The 27,520-nt window shown below is 41.7% G+C and overlaps 1 protein-coding gene across 2 annotated transcripts in view; it reads left to right on the plus strand.

The window, feature by feature from the left end:
* The window catches only part of LOC149309943 (macrophage mannose receptor 1-like), a 65,080-nt gene extending 37,560 nt beyond the window's left edge, over positions 1-27,520 (plus strand). The window contains exons 18-30 of one of the 2 annotated variants that reach the window (XM_089533319.1): positions 1,563-1,630; positions 3,864-3,964; positions 5,112-5,254; positions 6,971-7,091; positions 12,265-12,422; positions 13,664-13,766; positions 15,098-15,330; positions 16,968-17,133; positions 19,055-19,204; positions 20,689-20,805; positions 22,441-22,608; positions 24,394-24,441; positions 26,267-27,520. In XM_089533319.1, the coding sequence (XP_089389445.1) occupies positions 1,563-1,630; positions 3,864-3,964; positions 5,112-5,254; positions 6,971-7,091; positions 12,265-12,422; positions 13,664-13,766; positions 15,098-15,330; positions 16,968-17,133; positions 19,055-19,204; positions 20,689-20,805; positions 22,441-22,608; positions 24,394-24,441; positions 26,267-26,517 (1,827 nt within the window). In that variant the 3' untranslated portion in view covers positions 26,518-27,520. The remainder of the gene's footprint in view (positions 1-1,562; positions 1,631-3,863; positions 3,965-5,111; positions 5,255-6,970; positions 7,092-12,264; positions 12,423-13,663; positions 13,767-15,097; positions 15,331-16,967; positions 17,134-19,054; positions 19,205-20,688; positions 20,806-22,440; positions 22,609-24,393; positions 24,442-26,266) is intronic. The other variant, XM_089533318.1, reaches the window with a different exon arrangement.

Below are 27,520 nucleotides of genomic sequence, written 5' to 3' on the forward strand. Positions count from 1 at the left end.
CTCTTCTCTTTGAGCCTTATGGCACAAGAAAAGAAAGCTGAAATGGAGCTGGAGAGAAGCAGCTTTCTCCTTGCCTCTCCACATGCTGTTGTAGCATTTCTGTTCTCCTTCTCAACGGAGACAGTTGTAACAGTGCTCCTTTTGCCAAATGAATTTTTCCAGCATGTGAAAAGACATGCTTTTATGACTGCCTCTCTTGGAAGGAGAATGGAAGTGTTTTGACAGCATGCAGAGAGGCAAGGAAAATGCCACTTCTCTCTGGCTCCATTTTAGCTTTCTCTTCTCATGTAATAAGACGTTTATGCATCCTTATCCACCAGTATATGGGAGATGAAGCTGAAATTATAAAGATTGTTTTACCATCAATATATTATAATGCATGGGACAGAAATATTCTGAACTGTGCAGGAAAAAAATTGGAAGGGCAGGGTACTTGTCCACACACTTGATGGGGTTGCCCTAAAATTCTAAAAATAATGCACCCACATTGTAGCAATACCTTTATTAGTCCAACCCCAAAAAGACAATTTTTAATGCAAGCTTTTTGAATCTCAGATTTTCTTCATCAGAGAAAAAGCTTGCAAGGGAAAGGTGAATAAGTAGCAGTGTTTGTGTGGCCTATGTCACTATGAGCCATATAGTTTACACTGCCTACATTAGAGTCACATAAACTGCAAAAGCCCTGGGAATAAGAAAATCAATAAAAGAAGAACACTAAAATTTAAGAGAGAAAAAATGTCTGAAAATTGTCTCTATCTGATGCTCAGTACATTACTTCCCTACTTTATAGCAAGACAGCAGGGAGTTTCTCAGTTCACCTCTGTGTTATCACTGTTGGAAATGAATGTAGGCACAGTATCAGGCAATGGAAATCAGCAGAAGCCTATCTGTATGTATTTACCTTTGGTTGAAGAAAAGACTATCTCAGAAAGTAAAGCCCTAAAATGGTATAATTCCCTCTCCTCAAATGAAAACAACAACAAATTTTATTATTCTGTTGTCACCATCTTGATGAAGACATCTGAAAGCTTGTTTTTTGTATAATCTTATTAATTGAATTTCAAAAATGGATATGTTTTTAAATAAATTACAGCACTTCCATTTTGAAAGTAACTTTGGCGGGTTATAGACCGCCGCTTTGAGGTGGTCTGCCGCCGCCGCCGTTTGCTCCATGCGGGAGCCGCAGCAGCCACACCGCGTGGCTCCCGCGCGGAGCAAAAAAGGAGCTCCAAAATGGAGCTCCTTCTTGCGGTGCCTCTGTGACGTCGCGAGGCGCCGCTGGTGCATTCGTGACGTCATAGGCGCCGCGACACGTCTGGACACTATGCGTCCGATACGTAAACATGGCGGCCCCCATGTGGAAGGGGCGCCGCCATGTTGTACGTATGGAATACGTACTAGGGTTAGGGGGGTGCGGAAGCACCGCCCCTTCCTAACCCTAATACGTATTCCATACGTATTTTTGGCGGTCTGTGACCCGCCTTTCAGTAGTTATTATCTGTCTCAGACATCATTCTCAGAATACACTAATAAATGAATACAATTCCATATTCATGTTTTAGATCTTGCAGAATGACCAGGTGGACAGTTACTTCATTGGTTTACAACTAAGTCTTGATAAGGTGGCTAAGTGAGTAAAGAGAAAATATCATTTTTACAATTGCTAATCCTTTTTACTAACCTTGCATTGATTTAAGTACTGTAACTCTATTATAATGTAAAATTTGTGTTTGCTTATTATGATCTACAAGATCATTGATGATAGAGTCACCAAATTTGATATATGTTATTTAATGGGACCAAAATAAAAGTTGTACTAATGATTTACATCCGGTCTGTCAACTGTTTCAGATAACTGCTAATTGTAGACTTTAGATTTCTGTATTCTTTCATTCATAATTTCCATTTATGAACGAATTTTGACAAAACCCTAGGTTTAGCTTCACAACCGAAACATTTCCATGCAAGCTCAGGGGCAATTGGCAAACCTCACATTTTCTGGAAAATGGATGGTTTGGGTCATTTTTTCATAGAGCTCAGTGTGAAACAAGTTTTACAGATTATAGGTATCTCATCAACATCAAGTAAGGTAACACTGGATAAATTTTTAGTAACTGTTGTTAAATTGACTTCAACTTATGATGCATCTTTGAATGAGAGAAACTTCCAAGTCATCCTGTCATCAACAGCCCTGGTCAGATTTTTCAGATTTAAAAGCATAGCTTCCTTGATTGAATATATCAATATGGAATGTGATCTTTCTCTTTTCCTACAGCCTTTCCAATCATTACTATCCTTTCTAGTAAGTATCTTCTCATGATTTGGTTAAAGTATGACCGTCTCAGTTTCTAGAGAAAATTCAGACTTCATTTGCTCTAGGACCCATTTATTTGTCCTTTTAACAGTCCATGATATATATAGAATTCTTCTCCAGCACTACATTTAAGTGAGTTTTCTTCCAATCAGCTTTCTTCATTGTCCAACTTTCACAGCCATACAGAGAAACTGGAAATACGATGGCTTCCTAGCTTTAGTATTTTAGTATCTTTACACATCAGGATCTTGTCTAGCTCTTTTGTAGCTGCCCTTGCAAGTCCCAGCTTTCTTCTTATTTCTTGACTGCAGCCTCCATTCAGATTAATGACTGAGACAAAGTATGGAAAATCTTGAACTATTTCAGTGTCTTCATCATCTGTTTTAAAATGATGTAACTCATCTATAGTAGTTATTTTTTTGTTATTTTAAGGTTCAACTGTAAAGCTGTATTTTCATTTTCTTCCTTAACCTTTTCCAGCAATTGTTCCAAGTCTTTACTATTTTCTGTTAGTAGTATGGTGTCCTCTGCATATTTTAAATTGCTGATGTTCTTTCCTCTAATTTTCATGCCTCCGTTCTCCAAGTCTAATTCTGCTTTATATATGATATATCCAGCATAGAATTAAACAGATAGGGTGATAAAATGCAGCCTTGCCTGATCCCTTTGCCAATTGGAAACTATTTTTTATCCATATTTATCTGTATTCTTTCCTGACAGTAGCCTCTTGTAGAGGTTATGGATCAGGACATTCAAATGTTGTAGCACACCTATTTATTTAAGACCAATTGTTTTATTTTTGATAATTATTGGCAGATTTTAGTTAGAACTAGAGTAGATCCTGTCTCTGTAGCTTGAAGCAGCTCTATTGGTTTGCCATCTGTTCCTGGTGATTTATTTCTCCCAAGTGCTCTGAATGCAATTTCCACTTTACTTTCTAAAATCCGGAAGTTTGATTTCTCTTATCTTGTGGAAGAGGCCTCTTGTTCTGTTCTTTTTGTTGTCATCTTCTGTTTCTCTGCATTTATTATTGATTACTTTCCTTGTCCCTGTACAGAAGTCACTGAAAAGTTGCATTCAGGGTTTGGACCCTATTCCTGTCACTCTTTATTTTCGCTTCTCATTTGCATGAAGAGTTTCATCTCTCATCCACTGAGACTTCTCCATTTTTGGCTGCAGACAGTATCTTTTTGCATTCCTCCCTGACAGTGTCCCTGGTTTCAGTCCAGAGTTCTTTTCTCTCTGTCAATTAGGCTAAATAATGTAAACCTATTTTTTACATTATCTTCAGTTTCTATGGGGATGTTCTTCAGGTTGTATTTGGGTGTGATGGTTGGTGTAGTGCTCTTTTTAACTTTACTGTAATTTTTCATATTATCAGTACCCATCTGAATTAGAATTTTAATGCCAAAACTTGAATTATTTTTGCTTTTTTTTAGAAAAATGCTTTTGTAAAGCATTAGTAGGATTGTTAAGACTTTTTGTCTGAAGCTTTTTCCTCATCTTGATAGATTTTAACCATGTTCATATTGGATCATTTATCTTTCAGGTGGATGGATGGAACACCTGTGCAATATTTAGCCTGGGCACCACATGAACCCAATTTTGCAAACAATGATGAAAACTGTGTAGTCATTTACCGAAGAACAGGTGGGTGTCTTGCCAATTACCTATAATGCATACTTTAAATGCTACAGTGTTGTAATGCAAAATATGGATGTGTATGTCTTATTACCTGTGGAACATTCTTTGATATATCTGCACTTTGCTGCACATTGTCTCTACCCTTCTTCCTGACTTCCAGGCTGATGGACAACCTACTCTGAGATTCTCAGGGATCTGTGTTCTGACAGGCCTCTCCGCTGACTTTTGTTGCTGTACAATATTTTAAACTTTGGGACTATCTGTCTGTAATGATAGTTGAAGACATATTCCCATACATCAAAAAGTGTCTGACTCTGAGGAAATAGATTGTAATTTATGAAAGTGTGTGCTAAAATACACCTGTTCATTTCAAAAATGCCACCAGAATCTTTGTTTAATGTGGTGGAAAAACAAACAGCTTTGAAATGTATTCCAGTAATTATGTTCTTATATCATGGGCACATACCAGAAGGTGGTGCTGATGGACTAGTGTTCAGTTCCATGGCACAGATTCTACTTAAGAATTACATGAAATCTTTGGGAGAAATTTTGCAGTTGGATGCCCTAGATATGTTGATGACACCCAGCATTGTATCTCCTTTTCATCCAATTGCTAATGTCCAAGTGCTTGGAGCTAGTAATAGACTGAATTAGGAGGGGAAACAATGACAGAAGCTCAGCTCTGAAACAACAGATATCTTTAAAAATCATGAATATGGTATGTAGCTTTTGCCATATGGTAAAACCTACTGCTTCAAGATCAAAATTACAGTTACTTATGTCTGACATTTCCAGCACTACATCTAATGCATAAGAGACAGTTGTTGCTTATAGTGACTTTCATCAACTGCAATTTGTGTACAAATTGCATCCCTGGTTGCAGACATTAACCCATGGTCTAGTAATATCCAGGATAGATCTGAAATAGATTATACATTAGATGCTCTCTAAAAACTGTTTAGAAACATCACATTTTGTTAAGAGGCTCTAACAGAAATGTAGCAGTTGTTAACAGGTATGTGAACTTTGGTGAACTATTCAGTGCCATTGGCTCTTAGCAAGGCCATCTACAGGCTTCGGGCGGTGTACCACTATTGTCATATAAACAATTGGTAAACTATTCTTATGTGATTACTTGTTTTCTCATATTCAGGACTTTGGAATGATGTAAACTGTGGCTACCCATCACCTTTTATATGTGAAAGACACAAAAGTTTGGTCAATACAACAGCTGCTCCTACAACACCTTCTGTACCAGGAGGTTGCCCAGAATCATGGCTTCTGTTTGAAAACAAGGTATGGTTATAATTTTCTTGTTTTCAAGTTAGTACTGGGAAACAATGGCACACTTGAATATACAGAGAAATATGGGGAGGAGAAAGAGTAATTGAAACTTGGTATCTCTATTCTCCCAATTCCAAATAATTATTGGCAGACACAGGGCAACTCTGCATGAATAAATTGTCAAAATATCAAAATATGTATGGTTCTCACGGGCTGTTTACATTAATTAGAAAAACATTTATGAAAACATAAAATGTTAGCTCTGGAGGATGGTTCCATTTGGAATTTGGAATACTCCTATAATCCATTCTTTCCTTCTTCACCCCATTATAACAAATAGAGAACTTAAATGCCACCTAAGGACAGGTACAGATATATTACCCAGGCATTGATATGCATATCCACTCAAAAGTAGGTTTCATTCATTTCAGTGGAGTTTACTTCCTTGAGTGTATCTATACTATAAAGTTATAGTGATAAATTTATAGCAGTTTGTTGTCATGGCTGTTTTCTATGGGATCCTGATATTTGAGGCTAGGTAAGGTTCTTAGAATTCTCTTCTGAAGAGCTCTACTGAACTCCTTTGAATTTCAGAACTAAAGCTTTCTAGCAGAGAAGTGTACATACTGTACCAAACAACAAATCCCAGAATTCTGTAGGATGACGTGAATGCAGTTAAAATGACATCAGCCTGCTAGAACTATGTAGTGTAGATATACTCCAGGTAAATGGGCATGAGACTGCAGCCCAAATGAATGCTTAGTGTAAATCTAATACAATCTATGGAGGAGTAGGAGAAGAATATGTGGTGGTGGCTTGCTCCTGAGTACATTGGCTTTAAGGCATCTCTAAGCTTCCAACAATAAAATTGAGTTGCCATTGTTCAGTTCGGAGGTGTACTTTTAAAAACAAGTGAAATAGGGAAATCTGGCTCCTTTCACTCAGACTACTGACCACAGCTATTAAACCATGATTACAGTTGGAAAAAAGCAGCTTTGGCGTTACTTATTGCATGCTCCTGCCTTTTACACTGACAAGGGAAACCCATCAATGAGCTCGTAATCACACAAGTCATGTCACTGTCAGGGCAGTTACAATATTAGTAGCTATGGGTGTCAGTATCTCGTCCTCTCCTCCCTCCCCTCTCTCACAAGCAGGATAATTGCCTTTACTTTATTTTTCTGTTTCTTTTTTGAAAAAAAAAACCTTCAATTGCAGTAGTAGAGCTCCAAAATTGCATGACATTTTTTAACAAAATCATGCTGGGCAGGGCAAAGGACAGGGAGGTGGGAATAAGGGGGAGTCAGGAAGAGAATGTGATGGCAGCAGCAACAGTCCCAGTTGCGCAATTGTGAAGACGTGCAATAATGGCTGCTCTGAAACTGGTATGTTTCCATTTCTTTTAATTGGCATAGTTGCTGCAAGAGTAGGTCTCATGTGGTAATGTCCCCAGTCTCTGATTCTGTCTGCTATTCCCTGTTTAGTACATTTGAGGTTCTGCTAGGCATAAAAAGTGAAGGTGGGGAGATAGATGAGAGGGTTGAGAAAAGAATACGCAGAGAGAAGTATAAAGGCCCATGTTTACTGGTTGATTGCAAGATGCAGCCTTTACAAAAGACCCACCTGAATTCTAGGTATCTGTGGACCTGAAAATATGTTTGGATAGTTTTATAAGAAAATTATAAAATTTATAGAATTATAAAAATACTGTTTTTTGTGTTTTTTTAGTGCTACAAAGTATTTGGATTTAAAGAGGATGACCAAAAATCTTGGAATGCTGCACGCTCTGTTTGTGTGGACCCTGACATTGGAGGGAACCTGGCAACCATATCTAATGAAAGATTACAAGGTATGCTAGCTTTGCCTCAGTAAATTAACGTTCACCACATAAATTAACGTTCACCAATAGTCTGCTGCTGCAACATACTTCTTCACTTATACCGTTTACCTTCCACATTTGTGGGTTTGATTTTTGCGGATTTGATTATTTGTGTATTTGATTAATATGTTGTCTCTAGGAATCTCTAGGTCCTCCAGCATGACTCTGCTAGATGTTGACCATAGAGTCACCTTGGAGAATCTAGAGATTCCTAGAGAAAACATTTATCTACACATTTATAAATAATAAAATAATAAAAAAAAATAAAATTTTTATTTATACCCCGCCCTTCCGAACGATCAGGGCGGCTAACAACATGCACCGAAGCGCAAACAAAATACAAAGTTAAAAACATACAATTAACAATACAATCCTTAAAACAATAAAAACCCCTTAGCCCATCCTCACGGCCACGAGAGAGGAGGGAGGCCCACAGGATGTTTAGTCGGGGAATGCCTGATTAAATAGGAAGGTTTTTAAACCCTTCCTAAATTGGGCCAGGGTAGCAGATGAGCGGAGCTCCGTGGGCAGCGTATTCCAGAGGGCTGGGGCAGCTGTGGAAAAGGATCTTCTGGCAGTAACAGCCAACCTAGCCCCAGGCACCTTCAGGAGTTGCTGCCCAGATGTTCTGAGGGTGCGAGGCGGAATGTACGGGGAGAGGCGGTCCTTCAGGAATCCTGGGCCCAAGCCATTTAGGGCTTTATAGGTAATAACCAACGCCTTATATTGCGCTCGGAAGCGAATGGGCAGCCAATGGAGATCTTTAAGCACGGGTGTTATATGGCTGGTCCTGGGAGCACCAGTGACCAGCCGCGCTGCCATGTTCTGCACCAATTGTAGCTTCCGAGTTTGGTATAAGGGTTGCCCCATGTAGAGTACATTACAGAAATCCAGTCTTGAAGTTACCAGAGCATGTACAACAGTTTCAAGGTCCCTCTGAGCCAGGTATGGGCACAGCTGGCGAATCAGCTGGAGCTGATAACAGGTGCTCTTGACCGTCGCATTCACCTGAGCCGTCAGGTGAAGGGAGGAGTCAAGAAGCACCCCCAGACTGCGCACGGAGTCCTTCACAGGGAGCGTGACCCCATTTAGGACAGGTGGAACCACCGCCATTCCTGGACCAGGAGAACCTATCACTAGTACCTCCGTTTTCTCTGGATTCAGCTTGAGTCGGTTTTCCCTCATCCAGCCCATTACCGACTCCAGACAAGCCACGAGAGGAGAGACGCCATCCCCGGTCACAGCATCAGTCGGAGACATAGAGAAAATGATTTGGGTGTCATCAGCGTACTGATAACCCCGCGCCCCATGTCTCCGGATGATCTCTCCCAGCGGTTTCATGTAAATGTTAAATAGCATGGGGGACAAAATGGCTCCTTGAGGGACCCCAGTTTTCAGGGCCCGCTCGCTGGAGCACACGTCCCCCAGCTGCACCATCTGGGACCTCCCAGAGAGGTAGGAGCGGAACCACTGGAGCGCAGTGCCCCCGATTCCCACCTCAGCCAGGCGGCCCAGAAGGATACCATGGTCTATGGTATCGAAAGCCGCTGAGATGTCCAAGAGCACCAACAGGGACACGCTTCCCCTGTCAATGCCCAGACGGAGATCATCGACCAAGGCGACCATGGCCGTCTCAACCCCGTGACCCGCCCGGAAGCCAGTTTGAAATGGGTCCAGATAATCCGTTTCATCCAAGACCGCCTGAAGCTGGATCGCAACTGCCCTCTCAATCACCTTCCCCAAAAATGGTAGCAGCGACACCGGCCGATAATTATTATGAACCAGGGGGTCAAGGGAGGGCTTTTTTAGGATCGGTCTTACTATGGCCAATTTAAGATCCGATGGAAATCGCCCATCCCTGAAAGATGTATTAATTATCCGGCGTAACAAAAGTGTCACCGCCGGTCCCCCCTGGGCCGCTAACCATGAGGGACAGGGATCAAGAGAGCAGGTTGTTTTCCGAACGCTTCCGAGGATCTTGTCCACATCCTCGGTACTCACCGACTCAAACTGATCCAGTATAACATAGTCCACGGAGGCTCTGGATGCTTCTACCCTAGGTTCTGCCGTAATGTTGGCGTTCAGACCTTCGCTTATACGAGAAGTTTTATCCACGAAAAAGTCGTTAAACAAGTCACAGCAGGCCTTAGAAGGTTCAAGGATCTGGTTCAGGGCGGGAGGGAGCTGGGTTAGCTCTCTGACCACCCTGAACAACTCTGCCGGACGCGACTCCGCGGACGCAATACGAGCACCATAGAACGAATTCTTTGTTGCTCGTATTGCCTCTCCGTAGTCCTCTAACAGTCGGTCTAGGAGAGTCTTGTCGCTTAAGCGAAGGTGTTTCCGCCAACGGTACTCTAGCCGTCGCAGAACCCGCTTCCTCGCCCGGAGATCTTCCGTGTACCAGGGCTTGCGTTTGGAAGCGGGCCTGAGAGGGCGCTTGGGAGCGATTCTGTGTATAGCCCCAGAGAGACCGGTATTCCAAATACCGGTAAGGGCATCAACAGAGTCACCGTCATTTCCAACCGTGAGCCCCTCTAAGGCTTCTCGGAACCTCTGAGGTTCCATCAGCCTTCGAGGGTGGACCATCCTAATCGGTCCACCACCCCCGGGGGGGATCTGGGTAGAAGCCTTGATTATCACCTCTACCAGGAAATGATCCGTCCATGACAAGGGGGAAATATCAGCTATTTCCACCCACGGATTTTCCGCCTCCGAACAGAAGACCAAATCAAGAGTATTCCCCGCAAAATGCGTAGGACCCTGTATCAGCTGGGACAGGCCCATGGCCGCCATGGTCTCCATGAATTCCCGAGCCGCACCAGATGGAACAGAGCTGGCCGTGAGGGAGATGTTGAAGTCACCCAGGACAAGAAGCCTGGGCGTCTCCAACATCAGCTCAGCAACCAGCTGTGTCAGCTCGTTAAGGGAGTCCGCTAATGCACGGGGTGGCCGATACACCAACAGAATCCCTAGACTGTCCCTAGCCTTTAGGGTCAGGTAAATACACTCGATATAGGAGGTCTGCCGGATGTGGTTCCTGGTGAGGGACACGGTGTTCCTATGTACCAAGGCCACACACCCCCCCCGCCCACCTAACCTGCGCTGGTCCTTCACTGAGTACCCGGCAGGCAGGGCCTGAGCCCACACAGCATCCCCTTCAGGCCCCAGCCAGGTCTCAGTAATGCAAGCCAGGTCACACTTTGAGTCCTCCAGGAGATCCAGGAGGATGTGGGTCTTGTTATTAATAGACCTGGCGTTGCACAGGAGCAGCGACAGGGTTTGTGGCACGGTTGGAGTGACCCTCAGGTCCTTCAGGTTGGGAGGGGGACAGGAAGGCGAGATAGATATGACGCATCTATCCCGTCTTCCCCTGGAACGGAAGTCCCTTCTCCCACCGCCATACCTCCCCCTGCCCCACACAACCTCAATTGGGGCTCCGCCCACCAAGGTGTTATCCCCGGCCCAGGCATCCCCCGCATCTCTATCCCTCCCCCACCCTCCTATGGCTGTTAATGGAGCAGGGGCTAGCCACTGTAGGCATCCCCTGCTCCTAAGGCTATTCTAGCCTCCTGCACCCGCTGAGGCTGCGCAGCTGCGCAGATGCGCAGCAGCGGAGTTCCCAAGGTCCGTAGGCGGCGCTCCCGGGGGCGATGCGCAGCTGCGCACCTCGGAGGACCCCGGGAGGAGGCCGTCCGGCGAAAGGCACGGTCCCAGCGGCAGCGGCGTCGGCGGCGTCGGTGTACCCTTGTGCGAGGAGGCAGAGGGGGGTGTGTCCGGGTGGGCCGGTTTCCCGGCTTTTGTACCCGCTGCTCTCACCAGCGGGCTCCTCCCAGACTTCCCCCCAGGTGTGTCCAAAAAGCCCCCGCTCGCACCTGGCCGCCAAACGCCAAGGCCAGGCCGAGCCCAGAGTCTTAAAGGGACCACCGCTGCGGAGTTCCCAAGGTCCGTAGGCGGCGCTCCCGGGGGCGATGCGCAGCTGCGCACCTCGGAGGACCCCGGGAGGAGGCCGTCCGGCGAAAGGCACGGTCCCAGCGGCAGCGGCGATGGCGGCGTCGGTGTACCCTTGTGCGAGGAGGCAGAGGGGGGTGTGTCCGGGTGGGCCGGTTTCCCGGCTTTTGTACCCGCTGCTCTCACCAGCGGGCTCCTCCCAGACTTCCCCCCAGGTGTGTCCAAAAAGCCCCCGCTCGCACCTGGCCGCCAAACGCCAAGGCCAGGCCGAGCCCAGAGTCTTAAAGGGACCACCGCTGCGGAGTTCCCAAGGTCCGTAGGCGGCGCTCCCGGGGGCGATGCGCAGCTGCGCACCTCGGAAGACCCCGGGAGGAGGCCGTCCGGCGAAAGGCACGGTCCCAGCGGCAGCGGCGACGGCGGCGTCGGTGTACCCTTGTGCGAGGAGGCACATCCTCTGATGTGATTGTATAGTCAACCTCTGGTGGATATTGACCACAGAGTTGCTGGAGGACCTAGAGAGGTTAAAAAAGTGTGTTTTTTTATTTGTATTTTCCTCACTTTTATAGGGGTCCTGCTCCCCTAATCCCAATGAATGTGAGGGGCTCACTGTATTGCAGAATCATATGTTGTTTAGCTATCTCCTTTTGTTTAATGTGGAAAGTAAAGATTGTAAATGAAAGGTGGTAACAGTAGTTAGATCCCATCCAGGTGCAGCTCCATCTCCTTTATACAAACATTCATTAGTTGGCTGTAGGGGCTCACCAGGACATTATTTGGCTGCTTTCAGGTTACAAGGAAGTAAGAGCACCAGATACAGACTTCATTCAGATGTAACCATAGTTTGTCTATACAAACCAAGATCCCAAAACAGTCTGATCCTTGTTCAGAAACCTGAAGAACTGTCATTTGTTTAGTCCAGTGCTTACAGAATTAAGAGCGTCTTTCTTGAGGCTGCCTTTGTTCTTAATAATGAATTACCTCTCTCTTTTACATTCTCTCTTTTGCATTTAACATAAATTGTAAATTCCAATTTGTGATTTTAACATTTCTCATAGTTCTTTATAATTCAGTGTAATTTTCAAGTTGCTTCTCCTTTTTCTAGTTAATTCTAACATTCATTTTTTCACCATAGTTATTTGAACTGTTTTCCAGATTTTGAGGATGTCACATTTTTGTTCTCCTTTTCTTTTAGCCTTCCTTACTTTCCAATTAAATAATTTACAAACAGAGGCATGGATAGGATTAAATGATATTAATGAAGAACACATGTACTTGTGGACAGATGGAACAGGAGTCAACTACACAAACTGGGCAAAAGGCTTTCCATCATCTAATTATGATGGAGCAATGGTAGGTATTTGATTACATTTTATTCCTATTCCTATTATTTATTTATTTGTTTATTTATATCCTGCTGTTCTCCCAAGACTGGGACTCAAAGCGGCTTGTAACACTAAAAATAATACAATAATAATAATAATAATAATAATAATATGATTTATTTATTTTCCTCCTTTTCCCATTGGGAATCAAGGCAGATCATAAAATATAAAAATCGTATGTTAACATAGAATTAAATTACTACAATAATTAAAACAAACTGCATATTAAAATGTCAAATGCTTTAAAAAAATAAAAATGTTTAAAATACATTAAAACAATATAACACTTCAGGCCATTCTTTAATAGGTTTCTGTTTTGAAAACCTGTCTGAAGAGGAAGGTCTTCAACTGCGGCGGAAGGCCATCAAGGAAGGGGCCATTCTGATCTCTCTGGGCAGGGAACTCTAAAATCTAGGGGCAGCCATAGAAAAGGCCACCAACTGTACTTGTGATGGTGGTGGGATAGAGAAAAGGACCTCTCCCGAGGATCTCAGAGCCCAGGCCGGTTCATATAGGGAGATACGGCCTGCCCAATAGCTTGGACCTAAACCATATAGGGCTAAATCTAAGTAATTGTAAACTTGTAAGCTCTTTTCCTTGTTTAGAACTCTTTCAATGAGCCCTCCTATATATGGCCTAAAGTCTGAGCCCTACTGGTGGGGTTTGAGCAGGAGATGGGAGTCCCTCCTAGGACCAGGGCAGGCAAAGAAACAAGAATTAAGGATAGCAGCTGAGCTGGCAAAGACAATTATGGCTGTCACCCAAGTCAAACGCAGAAGCTTTTGTAGTTCAACTATATTGTTGTGTGCTTTCAAATCATAGCAACTGTAAGAGGAACCTATTATGGGTTTTCTTGGCAAATTTGTTCAGAAGTTGTTTTGCTTTTCCCTTCTTCTGAGGGTGAGAAAGTATGTCTTGCTTAAGGTCACCCAGTGGATTTCCTGGCTGAGCAGGAATTCAAATCCTGGTCTCCAGAGTCATAGTCCAATGCTCAAACCACTACACCGTGTTGGCTTTCTTCAGCTATAATAGGGGAACTAATAAGCAGCCTAGAAATACTGATCAGGAGAGAAAAGAGAGTACAAATATGAATTTTCTTGATTGTACCTTCAATGGCTCCTGGAAATTATACCTTTGTGGTTCAAATGGGAAGGAGTGACCGTCCCATGTTTGCATGTGACATTTTGTTTTTGTTTTTTTTCCTTTTAGGAAGACTGTGTTGTAATGAAAAATAGGCCTCTGAAAGAAGCAGGGACATGGAAACATTTTCGCTGTTCCATTATGAAAGGCTACATATGCCAGACCAATACAAGTGAGTTCTTTTGTTGTGCTCCATGAATAAAAGACAGCCATATCTTATGGAAACCCTGATTATCTTGTCATGATTTCCTCGGTCAGTGGCTCCATACACATGTTTATGCAAGATGTGTTCTCATAGAATGTATTTAGAGTAGTGGTTCTCAAATTTGGGTGTAGTCTACATATTTGAGGTTCTAAGAGTGAAATAAACAACGCAGGTTCATACAGATTTACCTGGAGGTAAACCTCAATGAGTATCCCCCTGTACACACCAGCCTTAAAGGCTGAGTTGGGGGCAGAGTCGGGGCATAGCGTGTATATGATGTATGCCCCGGCTCTGCCACCAGGGTGGCTTGACAATGCAGCGTGTGGTGAGATGACACTCCTCTGACACTGCGTCCGCATGATGCAGTGCTTCAGGAACACCACCAAGCTGCAGCTTTTTGCAGCTCCTTTTTGCACCCTGGAAAGGCCTGATCTTGGCCGCAGCGTGCGGTTGCCACGGCACCGATCTAGGTGAAAAAGGGTGGCTGAATGCTGCCCCTTCAGGGCTATCTGTACAGCCCCTTTAATACTCATTTACTCATTTACTCCTAGGGAAGTATGTACAAAATTGTAGCTTAAGGATACATAGACCTGGTACACACAGGTGGCAAAATGCCACTCCTCTTTGCTGCACAGCTGTGCAGCAGTATCCACATGCTGCTGCACAGATGTGCACTTAAAAAGGAGCTGCTCTAGGCGGCTCCTTTTTGATAGCACTTCTACCAAGAGGTGTCTGTATGCAGTGCCACAGCTGGGCAGCTGTGGCGCCTGCTATGTGGACAGGCACGCGCACCTGCGACGTCACTAGGGCTGGGTGCATCTAGACGCCCAGCCCTATCAAGCCCTAATATCACTGCAACGTGCCCGTCTGTACCAGGTCATAGATGGTAACTTTGTGCATTCCTGGTTGAATGAAATAGTATGCATTTTGAGGATAGAGTGGGGTTTAATCTGTATTTCCAAAGCAGGAGTTATCATTAATGCTAGCTCGGGGGGGGGGGGGGTCTTTTTAGCTCAACAGTCTGGCAGCATTTTTCTTTAGAGGTGAAAAACTTTAGGTACTCTTCTGAAGTGCCAATCCAGCCCTCCAGAAATTCTTCAGATGACCACACCCACTGTTTTAAAATGTTGACATTCTTTCAGTACTTTTATGCAATTATATGTCTACAAAGCTCTTTTTCTACTCTGGCAAGACCAGTAGGGGATGCTTTTATTATTTGTCTAAAAAAAAAAAAATCAACAACCCCGAAACCAAAAAAAAAGATTGTATTTAATATAACTTCTCCCTTGCTTTTACAGACCCCAAATACTCTGTTCCCTCACCCACCCCAGTACATCATATCTTTTATGACAACAGTACCTACTTCATCATTGAATCCAAAATGACATGGAAGGAAGCCCAGCAAAGGTGCCAAGTTCAAAAAGAAGACTCAGCCCTTGCTAGTATTTTAGATCCCTTCAGCTATTCTGTCCTCTGGCTACAAATCTTAAAGTACAAAAGCCCTGTGTGGATCGGTCTCAACAGCAATGTGGTAAGGGTACCATATATCTACTACAGTGGAATATTATACAGGGAAACTTGCATCAAAAATTGGATTGAGATTGGAATCTATCTCTACTGCTTCTGCCTTGATCAGAAACAATCGCTCACTACTGATTCCTTAACAGAACATGTCCAGAACATCCACATAGTATAAAACATAGGGGAAAAATGTTTCAACTGCACTTCAGCGTATATTCAACCAGTCCTCTTTTTGTCTAAATTGTATAATAAAATGCAGTTAGATAGTTTATATCAAAGTAATACTTTTGGAATACCTTTGCACTTCAGATGTTTTGATCTGTTGTTGCTGTCATCATCATCACCATCCTGCCTTTTCCTCAGTTTGAGACATACAGCGGCTTACAACAGATTTTTAAAAAAAGTTTAAAATCCACAAAATGCAAGTTGAAAAGTAATCAAACTATCAAAAAAATTAAAACCAGTTAAAAGCATAAACCATAAGGTCTTTACCTTGTAATGATCTGAATATGTACTATGTCAGCAGTGTTGTCATTTTGGTCTCCTTCCTGTAGCACATAAGGTATATCTTACTATAGCCGGAAATGCCATAGATAAAGGCATAACCATACACAGTGAGTTGATGCAAAATAGGGTGAAAAGGATAAATACAAACCATTAAGAACAAATATTGTGAAAGCTGCTGGTCAATTCACAAACTATGTTGAAGCTGCAGATTATCAAGCAATATGTTTCTCTTTGGATGAGCATTAAAATGCATTTTACAGAAAATTTTCCACCACGACTATAGTTTTATACACCCATTGCCACATAATATTATGATTAGGAGTTAACTATGGTTTGGGCTGTAAGTAGTCTGATCTTCGGGGATTATAAAAAGTCCAATACATACTGATTTATTTCTATATTGGGAAGTCCTACAAGGTCAGAATTTTGTTCACTGTTGCTATAGATGAATGGGAAACTTCTATTTCTCTTTTGAATGAGTGGAATAAGCACTACCATAGACAGTCTGAGGTCTGGTACAATAACCAGGACCAGCAGTGTTTTAAAGACCTTCAGATTTATTTCTCAGCTTCATTAAATGTCTTCCCCATGTGTTTGCCTGCTGCCAAATTCAGATTATTGGAAAGGACCTAATAGTCGACTGATGGAATTTGTTGTCCTTTCTGTTATTCCCAATCACACATAATTATGTGGCTTGATTTTGGTGGAATAATAAAATAAACCATGGTTTATCATGTGGGAAAGGTGAACCTACAAATCAGCTTCTAATTTTAAATCTTAGTGGCAGTGAATAGAAGGGAAGGTCTTCAGTCCATGCCACCAAACACATATTATGAATACTGTAATGTATGCTTAATCCAGGCTCAGATGGGAAATATTTTGGACTGGTTATTTGAATACACTTTGCATATTCAACTGAATCCATACCATAGTCTCCTTGCTACTATAGTCTTGCCATAATTTGGGTTGTGGTGTGCAACAAAATGGGTTCAGTTCTGTTCTTGGTACACAGTAAATCAGTCAATGAAGCACTGCACTGAACCAAGACACACTCAACTCATATGCTCAGCCCAGCTTCTTTAAATGAGTTGTATCTGACAGCCATTAATGCTGCTCATTTGCTACGTTTTCATTTTTTAGACCAACGGACAATATACATGGATTGATAAATTCAATATGAAGTATACGAAATGGGCTGCAGGTGAACCAAAACAAAATTTTGGCTGTGTTTATGTAGACCTGGATGGAGGATGGAAGACAGGATCATGTGATCAAAATTATCTTCCACTTTGTAAACACTCTCTTTGTAAGTAAATGAAAGGAAATGCTTTTCTTTAATTGTTTGTTAGCACCTTATGGACCATCTGGCTTTTGCATTTTGTGGAGCTATTCCTTGGGCAGGTACTAAGCAACAGACCTTTGAGTGAAGCTGGAGGCTCTGATTGGTGCTAGAGATAGAGACAGTTAAGGCTGATCTACAAATTTTGCAAAGAGATGGCCTCCATTGTTATGGAATGTTTCTACATTCTTTTGTACTGGGCTCAACTGGTAGCCTTTTGCTGGCTCAATTCATTTGCTGTGTGATGTGAGAGATCTATGATTTGTTTCCCTATAGTCAATTTCCCCTCAAGTTCAAATGAAGTTAAAGGTGACAATAAACTCAGAACAGTGACAAATGGGAGGTGGTACTTAGTCAAAAGTCTCCATACACTATCAGAAACATTAGCCAATACAGGGACACCATTTCACTATGCCATTGTGTTTAATGGAACTTGACCATCCATGGATTTTGGTATCGGGGGGGGGGGGGGGGGTTCCTGGAACCCAGTGGATACCAAGGTTCTATTGTATTGATTTAGTGGAGTGCAAATTCTTCTCACTTCCCTCCAAATCTTTCCACTTGTACTATTTATTTCATTGCCACCTGGGCAACTCTCACAATTGCCATTTAGTGCCTGGGGGAGGGCAAAGGATGGCTAGGGAGCATTTGGCTTTGCTTCTGCAGCTGGAGACATGAAAATGACACTATCTTCTTGGAGCAGTGTTTCTCAAACTTTGATTCTTTAGATATCATGGACTAGCTCCAGAATTTTTCTCAGTTTTTAAGTTGGATTGAGCTTCCTGGAACTGAGGTTCAAAACATCTGGGGGACCATAATGTGAGAGTCACTGCTTTAGAAGACCCCTGGGATGCCCAGAAGGATGTCTGCATTTTTGTAGAAACACAGCTGGCTGCTGCCCCTTCCTGCCCCTAAATGGCTGTAGAGGAGTGCACAGACAGTATGGCGTTAGGTGGTGAGGACAGAGGTACTAGATACTTCTGTCCACAATGACCATAAAAAAGGTCATACATATACATTTCACCTTTGTATGTCACCAACAGAATTCTAGCTGTTTTCTCTTTAACCAGGTGTCAACTTTAGCATAGCAGTGGAAAAGCAATAAAGATTGCTTCACAATGGATGTCTCCATTGTGTAGCTGTTGTGTGTTGAGGATTTTCTTAGAGAAAACCAATGGAAGAAACAGAAGGGGAAATGGAAGCATTGCAAGTGAAACGTTAAATCATTTGTACTCCCTTGAATAAAATTCCACCTATTAGGCAGAGCGATTACCCATTAAATGTCTTGTATATATTGATACAGCTTTTGCAAATATTATCTGAGGCATTTCTTTGGAACACTACTACATGTTTAGTATCTCTTCTGTCCTTCCTCATTCTGTATTCCATGATTTATGCCTACTTCTCTTTTCAGAATCTAATTTATGCCACCTTTAAATTTTGACTATCTCCAAGAGAGTGTAAGCTGAATGCAAATATTAATGTCCTTATAAAATGTCTGAATCATGATGATGTAACATTCTAAACAGTTCAGTTGATAATAACACAGGCCTATAAAATAGTGGATTATAAAAACATTAAAAATTTATGCTGGTTTTATAGGAATTTAATATTCTAAATCAAAAAATGACCTCAGATTTCCTCTACCATGTATGGTTTTTTCCACAACATGCCTTGATGTTTCTGTGTTGTAATGAATGAAATGATCCTGCAAAGAGCAAGAAAGAAGTTAAAGTCATTTAATACAGTTTCGGAACACCTTCATTCATTTATATAAAACACAAAATTCTATTAAAAAGGACTACAAGAAATTGCATCAGGACATCAACATATACAGAAAATTTTAAATTAAAACTAATTAAAACTAATTTGTTTGTTCTTTAAACAGTGAAAGCACCTACAGAACCACCTCAACATCCAGGGAAATGCCCAGAATCAGAGGACAAGTCTTGGCTTCCTTTCCGTGGTCACTGTTACTATTTTGAATCTTCCGCTAGAAAGAATTGGCCAAGGGCTTCTTTAGCTTGTTTACAATTAGGTAAGTATAAAATTAATTGAATATTTGATGCTATATAAATACCATATAGGCTCAACTATAAGTTTACCTCATGTATAAGTTGAGGGCAGGTTTTGAAGTCAAAATTATGTATTTTAATAAGAACCATGGATAAGTTGAGGGTGAAACTTAGGGGCATGAAACAAAAGATCTAAAGGATGAAGCAAAGGAAAATGGTGCCAAGAAACTTACAAAATTCCAGCAAGCATAACTGTTTGTATCATCCTAAAGGATGGGTGGGGGTGTCAGTTATTCCAAGGCTGATTATACTCTTACTTTTCATCAGGGGATGGTTTCATTTTTAAAATGAGTTACAGTACAGTATTTACATTGAACTGTGGATAAGTTGACTCAGTTTTTTGGGGTTAATTATTTGACTAAAATTTATAGAGTTATACATGATTATATACAGTAAATGGATCAAAAAGTCATGTAATATAGGATCTAGATCTATTTGTACTTATGGCTGCTAAAGTACACATTGTTGTCTCTTCCAGACTAGTTTATGAGTTCTTGCAATATATATTTGTGGATTTTCCCAAGGTTTTTCAAGCTGTTATCACCTCTGTGCCCACACGTTCAGTACTTTTTTGGGGAGGGGGGATATAATGATTTCTTGAGCCAGCATGGTATGCTGGGGTGGCCTTATGGTTTGAAGGACAAATTTTGCACTCCCTGATATTTTAAAAATTCTTATAGCTATAAGAATTCTTATGGTGCAAAAGTATTATTTTATGGATGCAGTGATGTACTATAATTGTAAACGAGGAGAAGAGGAGATTTGTTCTTGTTCCAACATATCTTGGAATTAAAAAGAAGCCCACTTGAGGGTGAGAATGAAATGTTGAGATCCCTTGCTTCTTTACACTATAGTCAGAGAGAAAGCATGGTGTAGCGGTTTGAGTACTGAAATACAACTCTAGAAACCAGGGTTTGAAAACCTGCTTGGCCATGACATTGACATTGGACAAGTCACCCTCCCTCAACTTCAGAGGAAGGCAAAATTAATCGTTCCCTGAACAAATCTTTCCAGGAAAAATGCATGATAGGTTTCTCTTACGGTCACCATAAGTCAGATATATCTTGAAGGTGCATAACAATAATAAAGATATGTTATCAGAGTAAGACCATCACACCTGGATGGAGGAAGTTTAAACCTTTCCCTATCAGGTTTTTCCTTGAAAAACATCCTAGTATCTCCTTCAGCTGCTCATGATGGTCTCCATCTAGCGTTAATTAAATAGGGACTGCACACTACATGTTTAGCCCTCAAGATAGACTTTAAAAAAACCAACAGGGCTGGAGTTACTGCATTGAATCCCAGCTAATTTTGCAGTGCTTTATGCAAGATAAGGTGGGGAGGGGTTAGTTTTTGTTTGTTTGTTTTGGAAATAAGTCAGTCTAAGAAAAAAATTATTTTGTTAAAAACCTCTTGTTCCTTTTATTTTCATACTGATATTTTGCAGATGCAAATCTGGTTTCAATAGCTGATGCAGCAGAAGCACGTTTTCTAACAGAAAATATAGAACTTCTTGAAACAAAAATCCGATCATTTTGGACAGGAATGTACAAAAATTTGAATGGTACATTATTTTGCGTGCGTGTGTGTGTGTGTGTGTGTGTGTGTGGTGTGAACCTATTGCTATTCTTTCCATGTTTTTCTGCCTCTGATTTAGAACTCTCAACTAGAGAACTCTAGTGCTTCACCAAATTACAGGCCTGAGATTCCACAGGATACAGCCATTGCAGTTACAGTGCTAGAGTTGTAGTGTGCGACCAAAGACCCTTTTCACCTGCACAACTATAGCACTTTGATTCCACTTGAACTGTCATGGTGGCAACCTGTGGAATTTTGGCACTAGAGCTCTGCGGTTGAGAATTCTAAACTACAAACCCTGGGTGGAATCCTGTCAGTTAAAATTGGATTTTATGCTATAGTTGTGTTGTGGGAAAGGGCCTCTGAGTCTCTCATCTTCACAACTTCATGGAATTTTCTGGGAAGTGGAGACCAACCTCAATGTGATTATGAGGCCATCCTGTCCCTTCAGCTTAAAGGTGATACATATCCTGATCAGAGGCCCAGTACAGATTAGGAGAAAGGGGCAGCCAGAGGCCATTCCTTTCTCCTCCAGATCATTGCTGTGGCAACCGCACATCCATGACAACAATCCACTGGAAAAAGGAGCTCCAAAATGGAGCTCCTTTCCTGTGATGCCGCCAAGGCACCCTTTTGCACCCTGGGATGACACGGTGACGTGTCTTGTGGATGCGTCATTTGGACGTGTCACACAAGACACATCATGGATGTGTGCGCTGTATGGATGGCACTACGTCAAGATGGCGGCACCCATACGCACTAGGGTTCGGGAGCGTCCTGTTGCTGCGCGCTTCCAAACCCTTGTATCGGCGGTGCCACACCAGAATTAGAGGCAAACTGCTTTCATGTCCTGCCTAATTGACAGTGAATGAGAGAAAGTGAATGTTCTGCAGGAATGGTCTCAGAGTAAGTGTGGAAGAAACAGCCAAATTTGATGCAAAGCTCAAGATCTGCAAAATGTGCCTTCAGGCTATTTCTGTAGATATTTTCCAAACACAAGAAAACATGGGTTGGAAATTGCCCAAGTCCATGTTCTAGAACAGGAGCAGGCAACTGCAGGGGGAATGGAACACAGTCCCACACCATGCTCCCCAGTAGGCTGTATCATCACTCCTGATGCACATTGCTTTTAGTTCTGGGATTTGGCAGAAGTATGGTGATTTTTCAGTTGGGGATGGTGGGGATAATGGGAGTGGGGTTCAAGAAAACCCCAACTTCCATATTTGGTATTTGTTGTATTTTTCAGGCTGAAAAGCAACCTTACCGGTTAAGGGATTTCAAGGGCTGTAAAGCAAGGTTCCCAGGGGCCCTAGGCAGGTCATTTGCTGAGTTTTCCTCAGCATGTTTGAGCATGACATTTGAAATTACAGCCATGAATCAGGAATGCCATATATGTATGATGCACATAGTTGACATTAAGTATAAGTGTACAGGAATCTGGAAGGAAAACATATCCTCTTGTATATTATAATGACAAGACACTTTTCAAAAGACTTGATATATAGGAGGGACCATTCATTTGTGTTCTTGGTGTCAATCAATTCAATTGTATGTGTTCTAGAAACTAGGAACAGACCTGTTTGAGCTCTTAACCTCACTATAGTTTCCAACTTAACACTAGGCAATTGGTTATGGCTTGATAATACTGTAATGGATTTCGTCAACTGGAATATTGGAGAACCTTCACCCCAGACCAGTGAAGAGTGTGTGGAAATGTATAGTTCATCTGGAATGTGGAATAATGCTTATTGCAGTTCCTATGCAGGATACATTTGCAAAAAACCAAAAAGTAAGCAATATATTTAATACTTTCACTCTCAGTTGTAATTACTAGATCATGGTTGTTCTGTTTGTGGACAGGAGGAAGATGCTGGAAAACACTGAAAGACTCTAATCCTAATGCTTCACATTCTTCTCCAGCTTGTATGAATTTCTTAACTTGTTCATTTCTTGTCTTCTTCCCTTCCCTTTTAATCCAATCAGAGATGACAGGCAAAGAATAGGACAAGGAGGAAATTATGGGCCTGTCCTCCTGAAATTCTTACATTGTGATGCATCCAATCCTTCCATAGGATCCTTAAGACAATTCTTGGCATGGGGTATCCTCTTACAACAGTGTTATTCAAAGGTGTGGTCACTGGACCAATGTGAGTTCCTAAGCCATTGGGTGCTGGTCCTCAGTGAGTTTCCAGGAAAGAAAGAAAAAATAGTTTCAATGGGCACAAAATTAGTCCCTGGCAAAAGGGGGGGGGGGAGAGCAAGAGGAACTGCTGGTCCTTCAGATCAGATAATCTGAGAAGCTAAACTCTACAGGAGGCTTGTGAGGATTCACCTTCTTTTGCTGCTCCTCAGCAATCTATATTTCCCAAGAGCCACTAGGGCATACTTTCTTGCTTCCAGACAGAACTGATAGAACTAATATAGTGCAAGTTAAAACATTATAATGCATCATGGACAGACTGGATGTTGCCACAAGTCACCATTGCTGGCCCAACTAGTAAGCAGAGTTTAAATGGGAAGGGACTGTGACCTCCTAAGACCATATGGGACTTTAGACCCAGTTCCTACCACTCTCTGCGTGTTCAGGCTTCTTCAATAGCCACTAGATGAGGAGAGTTGTTTAACTGACTACTAGCTGCTGCACTACCTACTGCCTGCCTGTAGCTCTCCACAGATTACCTGCAAGGGAATGCATCCCTTGAAAGAAAGAGAGTTGTTTATCCCTATATTTTTTAACTTTTGAATGTTTTTTTTTTAATCTATCATTTTAATGCGAAGATTTGTAAAACTGTGTTTAAAGTTTTATTTTTAGGTTTAGCTGATTCTTTTTGTGAGCTGCCTTGGGCCCCACTCCAGGAGAAAGGCAGCATATAAATGAAATTCATCATCATCATCCCTTGATCATAAATAAGGAGCAGAAATTGTTGGGAAAATATTGGGAGCTGACTGGAGGGAGGGAAAGAGGTGTGCAGACAGTTTCTAAAATTAGTTTGGCTCCCAAAACAACTTGAAGTTCAAAGCTATTTGAGGCTCATGTGCCATGCAATGGGCTGAGCTCCTGTCACTAGTCCCAGTTTCTGCAGTTTAAAAGCATGCAAATGCAAGGAGACAAATAGGAACCCCTTCAGTGGGAAGGTAATAGCATTCTGTGCAGTCATGCTGACTACATGACTACCAGAGTCATCTTTGGACAATGCTGGCTCTTTGGCTTAGCAATGGAGATGAGCACCTCCCCTTACCAGTCGGTTATGACTAGATATTTATATCAAGGGAAAACCTTTACCTTTTACCTTTTACAACTGGCAAAACCACCTCTAAGTCAACAGGCAATTTAATGGTACATATACACATACACACTTCCAGAGGAATTGTAAATGTTTTGGCTAATCCAGAGGCAAAACACTTTTCTACAAAATATTCTCCTTCACTCTTGCGAAGTTCTGACTGATATCATTTTGGGTACAGCAAGTGGTACGTTTTTTGTGGGATATATTTGTGTTATTAAAATGTGCACCAAAAAAAAGGGAAAAAAGATTTGAACATGCTGTAATGCATTGCTTTTCTTCCACTTTAGTTTTCGACATGGTCCCTACTGAGAAGATTCCAGAAAAACCTGGTAAATGTTTTTATATGGACTAAAGAAAGAACTTAAATAAGAAATTAGGAATAATCTACAGGGAAATTTGTTTTTACATACCAAATAACATATTAAATTCCCATCTTTTCATTTCAAACTCTTTCCATTGGCTTAAATGCTCCTTTCACCATAATTTTTTGGTATTTGGTGGCATTCTAGGCTACTTTTAAAAAAATGACATACCAAAGAAATTTATGGTTTGGAACAGCCAAAGAAATAATCTTCTGGAGATGTTACATCTCTGAGGAGTATAACCTCATAGAATAAGTGCAACAATTATTGAGAGAAGATACCCATAAAAAAAGGGGGGGGGAGAGAGAAAAGGGGAAAGAAGAATTGATTGATTGTTCGGCTCTTTCTGGTATTTGTTGATGATCACTGTCACCATCACAGACCAAGCATATATATGTCAGTTTAAAATTAACTCCTATTGAATTCAGTGGAATTTATTCTGACCCAAGTGCATGTAGCATTGCAACATTTGTCCCTAAACGCATTGACCACTATGCAACATCAGTACATTTCATAGCTGCATTGACCTCTGTGACACAACGATCTCATTGACACTTATGTTTAGGAGGGAGCAAGAAAGAGGAACACATCTCTCAAGTCTTTTCAGGGCAAAAGCAACAAAATCATATCAGAGTGCCAGGGTGGTTGTTAGATTCCGTTAGCTCTGGCAAATGAATGACGTCCATGTTTTTCCATTATTTGCAGCAACTCAGTATAGATGCAGTCAGTAAATATGAGCAGGTGGGGGGGGGGAGGATTAAACAAATACTCAGTATGTCTTCAGTGGATCTGCCTGACAGCTTAGTGTGTTTCTACAAACTGCAGCTCAGCAGTCAGAGGTAAGAACCACTGATTTCAGTGGTGCTTACCCTGAGTTAACTATGACCTCTACAAGCAGAGCAAGTACAAGAGACTGCTTTGAGTATAAGAGAAAAATGGGATGTGAATATAGATTGTTCTTAGACGTATCACTATGGTGGCTCTTACACATAAAAAAAATCACCATTGTTCATTGACAGTGAAGCCAAATGATCCCAAAATACAGGGTTAGGAACCTATGGTCCCAACTCCACCACCACCCCATCCACTAGTTAGAAATAAATAACTGAGATAACTGGAGGAACTGTAGTCTAGCAACATTGGGAGGGCTTCAGGTTTCCTACCTTACTGCTGTGTATAGAGATCAGGGAGCATCATGTTCAGAATCTTTACTAATGCCATTAAGTTTGGCCTAAAGCCAGACAGAGTGAAAGGAAAATGGAGAGACCAGTGTTGTGTAGTGGTTTAAGTGCTGGTCTAGGACTCTAGGAAACCAGGGTTCAAATCTCCACTCAGCCATGGAAGTCCTTGGCATGTCATAATACTTTCTCACCCTCAGAGGAAGCCCACCCCCTTGAATAAATCCTGCCAAGAAAACCCAATGATAGGGTCACCTTAGGGTTGCCATGAATAAATTAAAAAATAACTTGAAGGTACACAACAACAATAGAAAAATTACCACAGTGTGGTTGTGCTGGATTACTCCTTTGCACAAAGATTGGTGCAAGAGGTTGCCAAAGAGGGTGGACAAACAGCTTGTGAAATACAAGCTATATTAGATACCATTTGAAAAAGTGCAACTAGTAGCATAGCAAACTTTGCTCTAGAACAATAGCTTTATTGAATACAGGCCTCAAGTGCTACTGTGCAGGGTTGTGGTGTGAAGGTAATGAGAATGGGGAAAACTCTGACTTGCAATCCCAACCTCTTTGGAGGAAGGACATGATCAAAACATAATATGTTGTGTATTAATTTACAGCACATAGAAAGGAAGATACCGAACCAGCACCATCCCACAGTAAAGCTACTGCTGTGGTAGTTGTTGTGATTCTCATTCTAGCAGGAGCTGCTTTGGCAGGTTACTATTTCTACAAGAAGAGAAATCGACACTTGCTGACAGATGACAACTTTGAGAATTCTCTCTACTTTAATAGCAGCTCAGCTCCTGGACCTAGTGATACAAAGGACCTGGTGTTGAATATGGAGCAGAATGAACATGCTGCCATTTAGTCTGATGAAATATAATCTGTGTCTTGTTTAATAAACATATGAAACTCACGGAGCACTCTACCAAACCATTTTTTCTTTTACAAAATAGTAATTACGAGCATCTCTGTTTCAGTATGTTTAATACACAAAAGAAACACCAGTAATTTAATGTTGTACTCCCAATAATTCAACAGCTTTATCTGATGGCTAAAATTTCAAGTATACCTGTGGGGAACCATTTCTTGATGGGAGTAAGTGCTAAAATAATAATATTGATAATTCCCCCTAGATCTTCATTATTCATAAAACGGTGGTGGAAAACTAATTTTTTTTACTGGAATACTCATTATTTATTTGTTTAACTCAATGTGCCTTAGTTGCTCAAGCACCAGCAGATCTGCCCATATAAGTGTCGCTTTATGATCCATATTGCTATGACCCCAACATATGGAGAAAGGATTCACCATCACAGATGCTGTGAATTGCTCAACAAAGTGCTGACATGGTATTGTCACCAGGGGGAGGTCTGTAGCTCAGTTGAACACCATGCACTTTCCATACAGATGGTTCAGCCTATGGCATTGGCAATTAAAAGACTGAAAGTCCGAGGGTTGGGCTAGATCAGTACCTGACCTTTATGAATGAGGGCTTGGAAAAATCTGTCTCTCAAAACAGAGGAGAGTGTTTCATACTTCCATGGGACTCCTAGACAAAACAGCTGTATCATTCAAGAGATGTGGAATATTATTTTCCTTTTGTTGCACATTTAAACTTGTGATTAATTTACTTTGTCAAAACTAGCTGAAGCTGTTCTCTGATAGCAGTTGATGCACTGTGATAAATGAGCAGATATTTTCCCATATAAAATAAAATAATTAACAATGGATAGGTTTTATCACTTGAACCCGTAAATGTGCTACTACAGTATAAAACTGTAAAATTGTTTTTTCCCACTCTGATGCAAAAGGGCAACATTGTTTATGACTTTATTTAAACCATCTTTGTATTTCTTTTATAATAAACA

The sequence above is a fragment of the Sceloporus occidentalis genome, unplaced genomic scaffold (genome assembly GCF_023333645.1).
Source record: "Sceloporus occidentalis isolate IW3139 unplaced genomic scaffold, rSceOcc1.0.p SCAF_7, whole genome shotgun sequence".
NCBI lineage: Eukaryota > Metazoa > Chordata > Lepidosauria > Squamata > Phrynosomatidae > Sceloporus > Sceloporus occidentalis.